A 13,783-nucleotide genomic window follows, 5' to 3' on the forward strand; every position below is an offset into this window, starting at 1 on the left:
GTGTTAAGTGGTATCTCATTGTGGCTTTGATTTGCATTTCCCTAATGACTAAAGATGCTGAGCATCTTTTCAAGTCCTTATTGGCCTTTTGTATATTTTCTTTGGAGAAATATTCAAGTCCTCTGCCCATCTTTTCAACTGCATTATTTATCTTTTTTATTGTTGAGTCGTAAGTTTCTTTTGTATTCTTGGATACAAGTACAAGTGATTTTTTAAAAAAGTAAATCAGATTTTGTTACTCCCTTACATAGTACCCTCTAATGATTCCCCACTATGTTTAGAATAAAATCCAAATTCTCACTCTGGCTTACAAGATCCTACACGATTTTGCCACTTTGCCCCTCACACAGTGCACTGTAGTCAGAGCAGTGTTCTTTCTGCCCTTGAAACATAATAAACTCATTCGTGTCTCAACACCCTTGTAGGTTTGTCACATCTGCCTGCTTGGAATTCTCTTTCCTTGGATGGCTTCTTCTTGTCATTGAATTCAAATATCTCTTTTCAGACAATTTTTCCTAAAAAAAAATTGTATCTAAAAAAGCTCCCCCTCCACAAAGAGGAACAAGGGAACTTTTGGGGATGATGGATATGTTCATTACCTTGATTATGGTAACGGTTTCATGGATATATACATATGTCAAAACTTTTTAAACTATATACTTTATGTGCCATTTATTTTACTTCAATTATATTCAATAAAGCTGTTAAACAAGTAACTCTCTTCATAATCACACCTTTACTGTCACACTCTTATCATACTTTATTTCGTTAGGAGAAACTGTCTACCTGAAATCACCTTGTTTACTTCTTGACTTAAATGTTTATTGACTATCTCATCCCTCTAGAATGGAAGTGTCATGAGAGCACTTCATGAATGTTTTTCATCTTGTAACTGCTGTATCCTCAGCTTGGCTCACAGTTGGGTGCTACATAAATATCTGGCTAATTGAATGAGTGAATTTGATAGAGGTTTAGAAAAGAAACCCAAAGACAATAGGAAGGGTGACTTTCCATTCCCTCAGACTCACAAGTACTTGAGGGGATGAAATTCTTATTATTTATTTTCTTTATTAAGAGCTACCTTGGGCTTCCCTGGTGGCACAGTGGTTAAGAATCCACTTGCCGATGCAGGGAACATGGATTCGAGCCCTGGTCTGGGAAGATCCCACATGCTGTGGAGCAACCAAGTCCTTGCACCACAACTACTAAGCCTGCGCTCTAGAGCCTGTGAGCCACAACTACTGAGCTCGCGAGCCACAACCACTGAAGTCCACGTGCCTAGAGCCCGTGGTCCACAACAAGAGAAGCCGCTGCAATGAGAAGCCAACGTACCACAATGAAGAGTAGCCCCCGCTCGCCACAACTAGAGAGAAAGCCTGACTCAGCAATGAAGACCCAATGCAGCCAAAAAAAAAAGAGCTACCTCAAACTCTATCCTGGATGATCTCCAACATTGTGATCATTAGAAATATCACTGACTGTTCAACTACTCTGTGGTACTATTCTAGTACTTTATATATACTCTCCCATAGGTAGTGGTTATTTTAATAATAGTATTATAATGATAATATAGCATATTATATAGTAGTTATAATAAATATATAATAACTATAATAATAGTAGTAGTAATACAGTAAAAACATTTGTTTAGCATTTGGTATTTGTCAGATATTATGTAAGCATTTTACCCATGTAATCTCATTTATTCTTCACAGTAACTTTATGAAGTAGGTATTCTTTTACAGACAAGGAATTTTGAAGTTTAGAGAGGTGAACTAACTGACCAAAGCCACACAACTGGCAAAAGGCAGAGCTGGACCTCAAATCTAAGTCTATCTTACTTCAAAGCATATGCTTTTTCCATTATGCTACAGTGCTTGTTAAGTATTTTTATATAATACAATGTTACTCCAGATCATCTACAAACCCAGAATGTGCACCTCAAGAATGATACTACTCAAACTCTGAAACAGGCTAGTAGTAAGAGTACGAGAGATGAGAAGCTAGTTGCCTGAAAATAAGCCAAGATGTTTAGAGCAAGGAATTTTTACTTTATGCCAAACTCCATGTCTAGCTTCATGTGACATTTAAATTCTTACTGCTTCTGATTACTCTTCAGTAGACATTGGTTTTTACCTAAGTTGCTGGCCCTTGCTCCTCCTTTGCCTACGAGTGAGGTTTATTGGTGAAGGTATGCTGACCATGAGAGATCTAAGTAGGCTCCCTTACCAACTTGGGTTCCAATTTTAAGAGCATTTACCTTTAGTGCCAGGCGGCTGCAGGTTGTCTCCAGTCAAGGAACACCAGCCCACAGGGAAGATGTCCCGGGAGTCGAAGCGGCACCAGTAGTCAAAGGCCCCTCGCCACCCATCAAAAGTGACAAGCACCTCTGAGCCTCGCACCTCCCCAATAGTGGCTGGGCAAATGAAATGAGGGTTCTTCCTGTCCACAGCTTCCAGCTTCATTCCCATTTTGAAGAAGTTGTGAGAAGGTGATGGTGGTTCCTAAATGAGAGACAGAAATACACAGACCTAGACGCAAAGAGAGAGGCTATGTATGCCAAAAGACTATTTCATTTGGATGATTAAAAAATGACTGCTATATAGGATTTATAATGGAGCTTTAGTCTTTCTTTTAAATGAATTTCAAAGTATACCAAAGTATTACTTTGCTAATCCTGTTATTTTGACATCTTTGCTTCAGATCCTTTTTTTTTTCCAAGAAATAAAGGGTAACAGATAAGGCTGAATCCCCTTTTGTGCCCTTCCCCATGCATGTTTTATACTTTATATGTACAAACCATTTGCATACTTTTAAATTTTATATAAATAGTATTATACTGAACATATCATTCTACATCTTGCTTTTTTTGTTCAACATTGTTTTTGAAACGTATCCATGTTGATAAATTTAGCTCTAGTTTAACTGCTAATAGTACTCCATTACACGTATATATCATAATTTATTCATTCTCTTTTGACAGACATTTAACGTTGTTATGAATTGTTTACTATTTCAAAAGAGTTTTAATGGCCCTTCTTGCACTTGTTCCTTTGTTCACATGTGGCAGGATTTCTTCAGGGTGTATACCTAGGAGTAGAATTGGTGGGTTATAGGATAGATATATACATCTTCCACTTTATTAAATATTGTTAAATTGCCCTCCAAAGCAGTTGTAACATTGTACAGTCTCTCCAGTAGTGTAGCTAGTTCTTGGGTGCTGATCTGCAATGCAGTTGCATAGATAAAGTTTCCAAAAAAGTGTTGTATACTCTATTCTGTTTCCCTTCGTCTTACTGTCTGATCGTGTACCAATAACGTCTTATTAAACGGGTATCTGGCAGAAAAAGTCTCCCTACCTTGTTATTCTTCAGTATTGTTTTGGCTATTCTTTCTCCTTGACCTTTCATATGAATTTTAGGATCAGCTTTTCAAGTTCCACAGAAAAACCCTACTTGTATTTTGACTGGAATCCCAGTGAACTTATAATTTGGGAAGAAATAACCTTTGTATGTATGATATTGAGCCTTTCCATCCAGGAACATGATAGTATTTTCCATCTGTTAAGTATTCTTTAACATAGATTTCTTCTTCAGTGTAAGTTTAAAAATTCCTTTACAAATGTCTCATGCTTTTTACAAACCATATTGTAATATTTTTTTCTGGCCGTATTGTAATTCTTTTGCTATCTTAAAGAGCACCTTTAAAAATTTTATTTTCAAACCACTTGCTGCTGTTAAATAGGAATGCAACTGATTTTCAAAAATTGATCAACATTTAATACTGATTAGCTTATGCTGATTGATATACCATTTTTTCTTGTCTGTTTGATTTATCAATTATTGAGAGATGTGTATTAAAATATTTCCTAATGATTGTGGATGTTCCAAATTTTCCACATAATTCTGTCAAATTTTGCTTTTCCTACTTTGAGGCTATGTTTTTGAGGAGCATGTATATTTATAACTTTTATCTTCTTGGTGAAGTATATATTTTTTATCATTAGATACTAACCTCTTTAATGCTTTTTAGCACCAAGTCTTCTTTGTCTAATTTCAGTATAGTTAACACCAGCTTTATTTTGATAAAGGTTTGCACGGTATACATTTTATATTCTTTAACTTTCAACACCTTTCTGTCATATTTCAGCAGTGTCTCTTGTAAACAGCATGTAGCTAGATTTAAAAACAATCTAATCTATGTCTGACTAAACTGATGAGTTTAAGCTAATTTCTTGTGATAACTGATATATATAAATTTATTACAATTATCATACTGTCTACATTTCTATTTAACTTGATTTTTCAAGTTGTACCTTTAACTTCTTTTTTCTCCTTAAAAATCAACTGAATTTTCTTCCCTTTTCCCCTCTCCATTGATTCAGATTTTTTTAAAAAATAAATTTATTTATTTTTGGCTGCGTTGGGTCTTTCTGGCTGTGCGTGGGCATTCTCTAGTTGCGGTGAGCGGGCTCTAGAACGTAGGCTCAGTAATTGTGACGCACGAGCTTAGTTGCTCTGTGGCATGTGGGATCTTCCTGGACCAGGGCTTGAACCCGTGTCTCCCGCACTGGCAGGTGGATTCTTCCTCCTCCCCTCCCTCCTCCCTTTATTTATTTTGGCTGCGTTGGGTCTTCGCTGCTGCACGTGGGCTTTCTCTAGTTGCAGCGAGCGGGGGGTACTCTTCATTGCGGTGCGTGGGCTTCTCACTGCGGTGGCTTCTCTTCTTGCGGATCACAGGCTCTAGGTGCGTGGGCTTCAGTGGCTGTGGCTCACTGGCTTTAGAGCGCAGGCTCAGGAGTTGTGGCGCATGTGCTTAGTTGCTCTGTCATGTGGGATCTTCCAGGACCAGGGCTCAAACCTGTGTCCCCTGCATTGGCAGGCGGATTCTTAACCACTGCACCAGGAGGGAAGTCACTGGCAGGCAGATTCTCCTTTTTTTTTTTTTTTCAAATATCATGACGTTATCTAAGTGCATCTAAACATACAATAGCAATTTGCTTTCCTTTTTAGGTACAGGTATATAAAAAAGTTGAATGATCCGTCTCTTTTGTCTCAAACAGGAGTTTACAGATCTTTTTTTTCTGTAAGAATGGCTTTTTAGGTAGTAACATTTGTACTTTTTTTTTAAACATCTTTATTGTAGTATAATTGCTTTAAATTGGTGTGTTACTTTCTGCTTTTTAACAAACTGAATCAGTTATACATATACATATGTTCCCATATCTCTTTCCTCTTGTGTCTCCCTCCCTCTCACCCTCCCTACTCCACCCCTCTAGGTGGTCACAAAGCACTGAGCTGATCTCCCTGTGCTATGCGGCTGCTTCCCACTAGCTATCTACCTTATGTTTGGTAGTGTATATGTCCATACCTCTCTCTTGCTTTGTCACAGCTTACACTTCCCCCTCCCCATATGCTCAAGTTCATTCTCTAGGTGGTCTGTGTCTTTATTCCCGTCTTGCCCCTAGGTTCTTCATGACCTTTGTTTTTTCTTAAATTCCATATATATGTGTTAGCATATGGTATTTCTTTTTCTCTTTCTGACTTAACTTCACTCAGTATGACAGACTCTAGGTCCATCCACCTCACCACAAATAACTCAATTTCGTTTCTTTTTATGGCTGAGTAACATTTCATTGAATATATGTGCCACATCTTCTTTATCCATTCATCTGTCGATGGACACTTAGGTTGCTTCCATGTCCTGGCTATTGTAAATACAGCTGCAATAAACATTGTGGTACATGACTTATTCTGAACTATGGTTTTCTCAGGGTATATGCCCAGTAGTGGGATTGCTGGGTGGTATGGTAGTTCTATTTTTAGTTGTTTAAGGAACCTCCATACTGTTCTCCATAGTGGCTGTATCAATTTACATTCCCACCAACAGTGCAAGACGGTTCCCTTTTCTTCACACCCTCTCCAGCATTTATTGTTTCTAGATTTTTTGGTGATGGCCATTCTGACTGCTGTGAGATGATATCGCATTGTAGTTTTGATTTATATTTTTCTAATGATTAATGATGTTGACCATTCTTTCATGTGTTTGCTGGCAATCTGTATATCTTCTTTGGAGAAATGTCTATTTAGGTCTTCTGCCCATTTTTGGATTGGATTGTTTTTTTTGCTATTGAGCTGCATGAGCTACTTATAAATTTTGGAGATTAATCCTTTGTCAGTTGCTTCATTTGCTAATACTTTCTCCTATTCTAAGGGTTGTATTTTGGTCTTATTTATGGTTTCCTTTGCTGTGAAAAGCTTTGAAGTTTCATTAAGTCCCATTTGTTTATTTTTGTTTTTATTTCCATTTCTCTAGGAGGTGGGTCAAAAAGGATCTTGCTGTGATTTATGTCATAGAGTGCTCTACCTATGTTTTCCTCTAAAAGTTTGATAGTGTCTGGCCTTACATTTAGGTCTTTAATCCATTTTGAGTTTATTTTTGTGTATGGTGTTAGGGAGTGTTCTAGTTTCATTCTTTTACATGTACCTGCCCAGTTTTCCCAGCACCACTTACTGAGGAGGCTACCTTTTCTCCACTGTACATTCCTGCCTCCTTTACCAAAGATAAGGTGACCATATGTGCGTGGGTTTATCTCTGGGCTTTCTATCCTGTTCCGTTGATCTATATTTCTGATTTTGTGCCAGTACCATACTGTGTTGATTACTGTAGCTTTGTAGTATAGTCTGAAGTCAGGGAGCCTGATTCCTCCAGCTCCGTTTTTTGTTCTCAAGATTGCTTTGGCTATTTGGGGTCTTTTGTGTTTCCATACAAATTGTGAAATTTTTTGTTCTAGTTCTGTGAAAAATGCCAGCAGTAGTTTGATAGGGATTGCACTGAATCTATAGATTGCTTTGGGTAGTAGAGTCATTTTCACAATGTTGATTCTTCCAATCTAAGAACATGGTATATCTCTCCATCTATTCGTATCATCTTTAATTTCTTTCATCAGTGTCTTATAATTTTCTGCATACAGGTCTTTTGTCTCCTTAGGTAGGTTTATTCCTAGATATTTTATTCTTTTTGCTGCAATGGTAAATGGGAGTGTTTTCTTGATTTCACTTTCAGATTTTTCATCATTAGTGTATAGGAATGCAAGAGATTTCTGTGCATTAATTTTGTATCCTGCTACTTTACCAAATTCATTGATTAGCTCTAGTAGTTTTCTGGTAGCATCTTTAGGATTCTCTATGTATAATATCACGTCATCTGCAAACAGTGACAGCTTTACTTCTTCTTTTCCGATTTGGATTCCTTTTATTGACTTTTCTTCTCTGATTGCTGTGGCTAAAACTTCCAAAACTATGTTGAATAAGAGTGGTGAGAGTGGGCAACCTTGTCTTGTTCCTGATCTTAGTGGAAATGCTTTCAGTTTTTCACCATTGAGGACGATGTTGGCTGTGGGTTTGTCATATATGGCCTTTATTATGTTGAGGAAAGTTCCCTCTATGCCTACTTTCTGCAGGGTTTTTTTTATCATAAATGGGTGTTGAATTTTGTCGAAAGCTTTCTCTGCATCTATTGAGATGATCATATGGTTTTTCTCCTTCAATTTGTTAATGTGGTGTGCCACATTGATTGATTTGTGTATATTGAAGAATCCTTGCATTCCTGGGATCAACCCCATTTGATCATGGTGTATGATCCTTTTAATGTGCTGTTGGATTGTGTCTGCTAGTATTTTGTTGAGGAGTTTTGCATCTATCTTCATCAGTGATATTGGCCTGTAGTGTTCTTTCTTTGTGACATCTTTGTCTGGTTTTGGTATCAGGGTGATGGTGGCCTGATAGAATGAGTTTGGGGGTGTTCCTCCCTCTGCTATATTTTGGAAGAGTTTGAGAAGTATAGGTGTTAGCTCTTCTCTATATGTTTAATAGAATTCGCCTGTGAAGCCACCTGGTCCTGGGCTTTTGTTTGTTGGAAGATTTTTAATCACAGTTTCAATTTCAGTGCTTGTGATTGGTCTGTTCATATTTTCTATTTCTTCCTGATTCAGTGTTGGCAGGTTGTGCATTTCTAAGAATTTGTCCATTTCTTCCAGGTTGTCCATTTTATTGGCATAGAGTTGCTTGTAGTAGTCTCTTAGGATGCTTTGTATTTCTGTGGTGTCTGTTGTAACTTTTCCTTTTTCCTTTCTAATTTTGATTTGAGTCCTCTCCCTCTTTTTCTTGATGAGTCTGGCTAATGGTTTATCAATTCTGTTTATCTTCTCAAAGAAGCAGCTTTAGTTTTATTGATCCTTGCTATCGTTTCCTTCATTTCTTTTTCATTAATTTCTGATCTGATATTTATGATTTCTTTCCTTCTGCTAACTCTGGGGTTTTGTTGTTCTTCTTTCTCTAACTGCTCTAGGTGTAAGGTTAGGTTGTTTATTTGAGATGTTTCTTGTGTCTTAAGGTAGGATTGTATGCTATAAACTTCCCTCTTAGAACTGCTTTTGCTGCATCCCATAGGTTTTCGGTCATCGTGTTTTCACTGTCATTTGTTTCTAGGTTTTTTTTAATTTCCTCTTTGATTTATTCAGTGATTTCTTGGTTATTAAGTAGTGTATTGTTTAGCCTCCAGGTGTTTGTATTTTTTACAGATTTTTTTCCTTTATTTGATATCTAGTCTCATAGCATTGCAGTTGGAAAAGATACTTGATATGATTTCAATCTTCTTAAATTTACTAACGCTTGATTTGTGACCCAAGATATGATCTATCCTGGAGAATGTTCCATAAACACTTGAGAAGAATGTGTATTCTGTTGTTTTTGGATGGAATATCCTATAAACATCAATTAAGTCCATCTTGTTTAATGTATCATTTAAAGCTTGTGTTTCCTTATTTTTTTTTAATTTTAGAATTTTATTTAATTTTTTATACAGCAGGTTGTTATTAGTCATCAATTTTATACACATCAGTGTATAAATTTCAATCTCAATCGCCCAATTCATCATACAACCACTCCCACCACCCTGCCCCATTCCCTGCTTGGTGTCCATACGTTTGTGCTCCACATCTGTCTTTCAATTTCTGCCCTGCAAACTGGTTCACCTGTACCATTTTTCTAGGTTCCACATATATGTGTTAGTATACGATATTTGTTTCTCTCTTTCTGACTTACTTCACTCTGTATGACAGTCTCTAGCTCATCCACGCCTCAACAAATGACCCAATTTCGTTCCTTTTTATGGCTGAGTAATATTCCATTGTATATATGTACCACATCTTCTTTATCCATGCATCTGTCAATGGGCATTTAGGTTGCTTCCATGACCAAGCTACTGTAAATAGTGCGGCAAGGAACACTGGGGTGCATGTGTCTTTTTTCAATTTTTATTTTTATTTTATTTATTTTTAATTTATTATCATTATATTTTAACATCTTTATTGGAGTATAATTGCTTTACAGTGGTGTGTTAGTTTCCACTTTACAACAAAGTGAATCAGTTATACATATACATATGTTCCCATATCTCTTCCCTCTTGCGTCTCCTTCCCTCCCACCCTTCCTATCCCACCCCTCTAGGTGGTCACAAACCACCTAGCTGATCTCCCTGTGCTATGCGGCTACTTCCCATTAGCTATCTATTTTACATTTGGTAGTGTATATATGTCCATGCCACTCTCTCACTTTGTCACAGCTTACCCTTCCCCCTCCCCATATCCTCAAGTCCATGTTCTAGTAGGTTTCTGTCTTTTTTTTTTTTTTTGGCAGTATGCGGGCCTCTCACTGCCGTGGCCTCTCCTGTTGTGGAGCACAGGCTCCGGACGTGCAGGCTCAGTGGCCATGGCTCACGGGCCCAGCCGCTGAGCACCATGTGGGATCTTCCCGGACTGAGGCACGAACCCGTGACCCCTGCATTGGCCGGCGGACCCTCAACCACTGCGCCACCAGGGAAGCCTGGTCTGTGTCTTTATTCCCGTCTTACACCTAGGATTTTCATGAACTTTTTTTTTTCTTAGATTCCATATATATTTTAGCATACGGTATTTGTTTCTCTCTTTCTGACTTACTTCACTCTGTATGACAGACTCTATTTCCATCCAACTCACTGCAAATAACTAAATTTCATTTCTTTCTATCCATTAATCTGTTGATGGACACTTAGGTTCCTTCCATGTCCTGGCTATTGTAAAGAGAGCTGCAATGTACATTTTGGTACATGACTCTGTTTGAATTATGATTTTCCCAGGGTATATGCCCGGTAGTGGGATTGCTGGGTGGTATGGTAGTTCTATTTGTAGTGTTTTAAGGAACCTCCATACTGTTCTCCATAGTGGCTGTATCAATTTACATTCCCACCAACAGTGCAAGAGGGTTCCCTTTTCTCCACACCCTCTCCAGCATTTATTGTTTCTAGATTTTTTGATGGCCATTCTGACTGGTGTGAGATGATATCTCATTGTAGTTTTGATTTGCATTTCCCTAATGATTAATGATGTTGAGCATTCTTTCATGTGTTTGTTGGCATTCTGTATATCTTCTTTGGAGAAATGTCTATTTAGGTCTTCTGCCCACGTTTGGACTGGGTTGTTTGTTTTATTGTTATTGAGCTGCATGAGCTGCTTGTAAATATTGGAGATTAATCCTTTGTCAGTTGCTTCATTTGCAAATATTTTCTCCCATTCTGAGGGTTGTCTTTTGGTTTTGTTTATGGTTTCCTTTGCTGTGCAAAAGCTTTGAAGTTTCATTAAGTCCCATTTGTTTATTTTTGTTTTTATTTCCATTTCTCTAGGAGGTGGGTCAAGAAGGATCTTGCTGAGATTTATGTCATAGAGTGCTCTACCTATGTTTTCCTCTAAGAGTTTGATAGTGTCTGGCCTTACATTTAGGTCTTTAATCCATTTTGAGTTTATTTTTGTGTATGGTGTTAGGTAGTGTTCTAATTTCATACTTCTACATGTACCTGTCCAGTTTTCCCAGCACCACTTATTAAAGAGGCTGTCTTTTCTCCACTGTATATTCTTGCCTCCTTTATCAAAGATAAGGTGACCATATGTGCGTGGGTTTATCTCTGGGCTTTCTATGCTGTTCTGCTGATCTATATTTCTGTTTTTGTGCCAGTACCATACTGTGTTGATTACTGTAGCTTTGTAGTATAATCTGAAGTCAGGGAGCCTGATTCCTCCAGCTCCGCTTTTCGTTCTCAAGATTGCTTTGGCTATTCGGGGTCTTTTGTGTTTCCATACAAATTGTGAAATTCTTTGTTCTAGTTCTGTGAAAAATGCCAGCGGTAGTTTGATAGGGATTGCACTGAATCTGTAGATTGCTTTGGGTAGTAGAGTCATTTTCACAATGTTGATTCTTCCAATTCAAGAACATGGTATACCTCTCCATCTGTTTATATCATCCTTAATGTCTTTCATCAGTGTCTTATAATTTTCTGCAAACAGAACTTTTGTCTCCTTAGGTAGGTTTATTCCTAGATATTTTATTCTTTTTGTTGCAATGGTAAATGGGGGTGTTTTCTTAATTTCACTTGCAGATTTTTCATCATTAGTGTATAGGAATGCAAGAGATTTCTGTGCATTAATTTTGTATCCTGTTACTTTACCAAATTCATTGATTAGCTCTAGTAGTTTTCTGGTAGCATCTTTAGGATTCTCTATGTATAATATCATGTCATCTGCAAACAGTGACAGCTTTACTTCTTCTTTTCCAATTTGGATTCCTTTTATTTGCTTTTCTTCTCTGATTGCTTTGACTAGAACTTCCAAAACTATGTTGAATAAGAGTGGTGAGAGTGGGCAACCTTGTCTTGTTCCTGATCTTAGTGGAAATGCTTTCAGTTTTTCACCATTGAGGACGATGTTGGCTGTGGGTTTGTCATATATGGCCTTTATTATGTTGAGGGAAGTTCCCTCTATGCCTACTTTCTGCAGGGTTTTTATCATAAATGGGTGTTGAATTTTGTCGAAAGCTTTCTCTGCATCTATTGAGATGATCATATGGTTTTTCTCCTTCAATTTGTTAATATGGTGTGTCACATTGATTGATTTGTGTATATTGAAGAATCCTTGCATTCCTGGGATCAACCCCACTTGATCATGGTGTATGATCCTTTTAATGTGCTGTTGGATTCTGTTTGCTAGTATTTTGTTGAGGATTTCTGCATCTAACTTCCTCAGTGATACTGGCCTGTAGTTTCCTTTTTTTGTGACATCTTTGTCTGGTTTTGGTATCAGGATGATGGTGGCCTCATAGAATGAGTTTGGGAGTGTTCCTCCCTCTGCTATATTTTGGAAGAGTTTGAGAAGGATAGGTGTTAGCTGTTGTCTAAATGTTTGATAGAATTCGCCTGTGAAGCCATCTGGTCCTGGGCTTTTGTTTGTTGCAAGATTTTTTAATCACAGTTTCAAATTCAGTGCTTGTGATTGGTCTGTTCATATTTTCTATTTCTTCCTGGTTCAGTGTTGGCAGGTTGTGTATTTCTAAGAATTTGTCCGTTTCTTCCAGGTTGTCCATTTTATTGGCATAGAGTTGCTTGTAGTAATCTCTCATGATCTTTTGTACTTCTGCAGTGTCAGTTGTTACTTCTCCTTTTTCATTTCTAATTCTAACGATTTGAGTCTTCTCTGTTTTTTTCTTGATGAGTCTGGCTAATGGTTTGTCAATTTTGTTTATCTTCTCAAAGAACCAGCTTTTAGTTTTATTGTTCTTTGCTATAGTTTCCTTCATTTCATTTTCATTTATTTCTCATCTGATCTTTATGATTTCTTTCCTTCTGCTAAATCTGGGGGATTTTTGTTCTTCTTTCTCTAATTGCTTTAGGTGCAAGGTTAGGTTGTTTATTTGAAATGTTTCCTGTTTCTTAAGGTAGGATTGTATTGCTATAAACTTCCCTCTTAGAACTGCTTTTGCTGCATCTCATTGGTTTTGGGGCGTCATGTCTCCATTGTCATTTTTTTCTAGGTATTTTTGGATTTCCTCTTTGATTTCTTCAGTGATCACTTAGTTATTAAGTAGTGTATTGTTTAGTCTCCATGTGTTTGTATTTTTTACAGATCTTTTCCTGTAATTGATACGTAGTCTCATAGCATTGTGGTTGTAAAAGATACTTGATATGATTTCAATTTTCTTAAATTTACCAAGGTAGATTTGTGATCCAAGATATGATCTATCCTGGAGAATGTTCCATGAGCACTTGAGAAAAATGTGTATTCTGTTTTTTTTGGATGGAATGTCCTATAAATATCAATTAAGTCCATCTTGTTTAATGTATCATTTAAAGCTTGTGTTTCCTTATTTATTTTCATTTTGGATGATCTGTCCATTGGTGAAAGTCGGGTGTTAAAGTCCCCTACTATGACTGTGTTACTGTCCATTTCCCCTTTTATGGCTGTTAATATTTGCCTTATGTATTGTGGTGCTCCTATGTTGGGTGCATATTTACAATTGTTATACTTCTTCTTGGATTGATCCCTTGATCATTATGTAGTGTCCCTCTGTTTCTCTTGTAATAGTCTTTGTTTTAAAGTCTATTTTGTCTGATATGAGAATCGCTACTCCAGCTTCCCTTTGCTTTCCATTTGCATGGAATATCTTTTTCCATCTCCTCACTTTCAGTCTGTATGTGTCCCTAGGTCTGAAGTGGGTCTCTTGTAGACAGCATATATATGGGTGTTGCTTTTGTATCCATTCAAGCCAGTCTATGTCTTTTGGTTGGAGCATTTAATCCATTTACATTTAAGGTAATTATTGATATGTATGTTCCTATTACCATTTTCTTAATTGTTTTGGGTTTGTTATTGTAGGTCCTTTCCTTCTCTTGTGTTTCCTGCCTAGAGAAGTCCTTTAGC

General features: G+C 37.3%; 1 protein-coding gene across 17 annotated transcripts in view; it reads right to left on the bottom strand.

The window, feature by feature from the left end:
- SCMH1 (Scm polycomb group protein homolog 1) overlaps window positions 1–13,783 on the bottom strand; it is a 196,408-nt gene that overhangs the window by 80,573 nt on the left and 102,052 nt on the right. For all 17 annotated transcript variants that reach the window (XM_067725707.1, XM_067725717.1, XM_067725718.1 and 14 more), the window contains one exon: window positions 2,261–2,504. In XM_067725707.1, the coding sequence (XP_067581808.1) occupies window positions 2,261–2,504 (244 nt within the window). The remainder of the gene's footprint in view (window positions 1–2,260; window positions 2,505–13,783) is intronic.

This window comes from Pseudorca crassidens, chromosome 2 (genome assembly GCF_039906515.1).
Source record: "Pseudorca crassidens isolate mPseCra1 chromosome 2, mPseCra1.hap1, whole genome shotgun sequence".
NCBI classification, from domain to species: Eukaryota; Metazoa; Chordata; class Mammalia; order Artiodactyla; family Delphinidae; genus Pseudorca; species Pseudorca crassidens.